The sequence below is a fragment of the Adiantum capillus-veneris genome, chromosome 6 (assembly GCF_014529385.1).
Source record: "Adiantum capillus-veneris isolate H3 chromosome 6, ASM1452938v2, whole genome shotgun sequence".
NCBI classification, from domain to species: domain Eukaryota; kingdom Viridiplantae; phylum Streptophyta; class Polypodiopsida; order Polypodiales; family Pteridaceae; genus Adiantum; species Adiantum capillus-veneris.
Window position 1 is genome coordinate 168790795 of NC_140936.1, and position 2060 is coordinate 168792854.

At 39.5% G+C, this 2060-nt stretch overlaps 1 protein-coding gene across 1 annotated transcript; it reads right to left on the reverse strand.

Moving 5' to 3' along the window:
- Positions 1–1248: 1248 nt before the first annotated feature.
- On the reverse strand, positions 1249–1566 carry LOC147456686 (uncharacterized). Its single transcript, XM_086515532.1, has one exon. It carries the CDS (start codon positions 1564–1566, stop codon positions 1249–1251), a length of 318 nt encoding a protein of 105 aa, XP_086371658.1.
- Positions 1567–2060: the final 494 nt, after the last annotated feature.

Below are 2060 nucleotides of genomic sequence, written 5' to 3' on the forward strand. Positions count from 1 at the left end.
CTTCCATGACCTATCACCAAATGTGCAGTAATATCTTGCGTCATCAAATTGCCATGTACTAATCAAGATCTTCTTAAGCTTCGGCACATGTCTCACATTCTTGAGCATGAATGAAGAACCATTCTGAAATTTCAGTTGCACATGACGACACCAACTATGTTGCAAGCAAAATCATTGCCAAGACGAACACGATCTTTACGGGCTACATCATATGTATTGAACCACTCCCTGTGAGGAGTCACATAAAATGATGCACCTGAGTCAAGAACCCAATCCTATAAAGCATAGTCATCAATGTCAACCAAAAATGTTGAATCCATGGCAGATGTGAGATAAATGTCTCCATCAGAATCTTCAACAAAAACATTGTTGATCTCTTCAATATTTATACTAATTTCCTTAGTCTTGCCTTCTTCCTGCTTCTTGTCTTTACCTTTCTCTTGTTTCCACTTTCACCAATCTTTCTTCATATGACCCTTTTTGTGACAATGATAGCACTCAATGTCTTTTCGACCATGAGATTTCCTATGAGATTTTCCTCTTTGATTCTGCTTGCCTTTATCCTGTGATCGACCACAAACAATGAGAGCATTGCTAGTACCACGAGAAGCATCAATATTCTTCTTGCTAATCTCTTTGATAAGAAAAATTCCCTCAACATCAACACATGTTAAACCATTAGGAGGTGCTGTGTTACTTATGGCTGTGCAAAAAGTATCCCAACTTTCTGGCAGCGTAACTAGCAAGAACATTGCTTTGACTGAATCGTCAAAATTGACTCCTTGTGCAGAACGCTGGACTGAAAACATTAGGAAGGGAATGGGGTATAGGAGGGCCTCTTTATTTGGCAGTTTAAGGAAATATTTAAAACTTAATCAAGATTTGACCAAGGGCTAGAATGGTGGGGTAGATAGCCTAGACATGCCTTTATAAAAATACTTTTGTTTATTTTCTTGGAGAATATATGCAGATTTTACAAGATCTCGTTGGAGTTACTCTCCGCCCAAAAGCACCTTTTCAATTTTCAAATATTAAAAGTTTCCCTCTCTTGTCCCCTCTTTGTCTTCTCTCTCTTCTTATTTCTCCCCCTCCAAAAGTTTCCCAAGCTCTCTTTCTCTCCCCTCAGCTGCTGCTGAAAAGTGAAGATCTGCAATCTTTATCCCCACTCTCTCTCTAACATGCCCTGGCATCTCTCTCTCGTCCTCTTCTCATGCTAGGGCATCTTTTTGTAAAGTAGCCTATCACACATCATTCTACCTCTGTAACATCTCCTTCTAGATTTGCAACCTCTTCCTCCATAGCTACAACATATCCTTCTAAACCTGCAACCTCTTCCTCCATAGCTACCACATCTCCTTGTAAACCTGCAACCTCTTTCTCCATAGCTACAACATCTCCTTCTAGATTTGCAAACTCTTTCTCCATAGCTGCAACATTTCCTTCCAAATCTGCAACCTCTTTCTCCATAGCTCCAATAGCTTCTCTTCCAAATCTGCAATCTCTTTCTCCATAGATCCAATAGCTTCTCGTCAAGATCTGCAACCTCTTTCTCCATAGCTCCAACATCTCATTCTAGATCTGCAACTTCTATCTCTGTAGCTCCAACTTCTAGGTTTCCAGTCCACTTTCACTCTCTTCCCAAGCTTGCATCTCTCTTTTGAGTTCCATAACCTCTTTCTTGATGTGCAACATCAACTTTCCTACTCTAGCTCCCTATCTCCTTTAAAAATCCTTTTCATAGTTGCTACAACATCTCCTTCTTTACTGTGTGTATGTGTGTGTGTGAACTATGCACTATGCAAGTAATTTCTAGCAAGAGTGTACTTACTCATAGCTACCCGGCAAAGGATTACAATGCAGTATATATCTACTATACATGGTGCCAATGTAGCAGAATGCAAGGGGTGTATGTAAGGCTTATGAAGGGTCACAAGTTTTCAATGTTGGCAAAGGATCCTAAGATAAGTGTCAGTTCTTGCAAAGCATGTGTGGTTAGTGTATTTTTTCCATGAATGACTTATTAGAGTTCTTTTTTCTTTGAAATTAGAAGGATTATTTAT

Excerpts from the sequence above, each read along its gene's own strand:
- LOC147456686 (XM_086515532.1), bottom strand. The coding sequence starts at position 1,566 with ATGTTGGAGCTATGGAGAAAGAGGTTGCAGATCTTGACGAGAAGCTAT.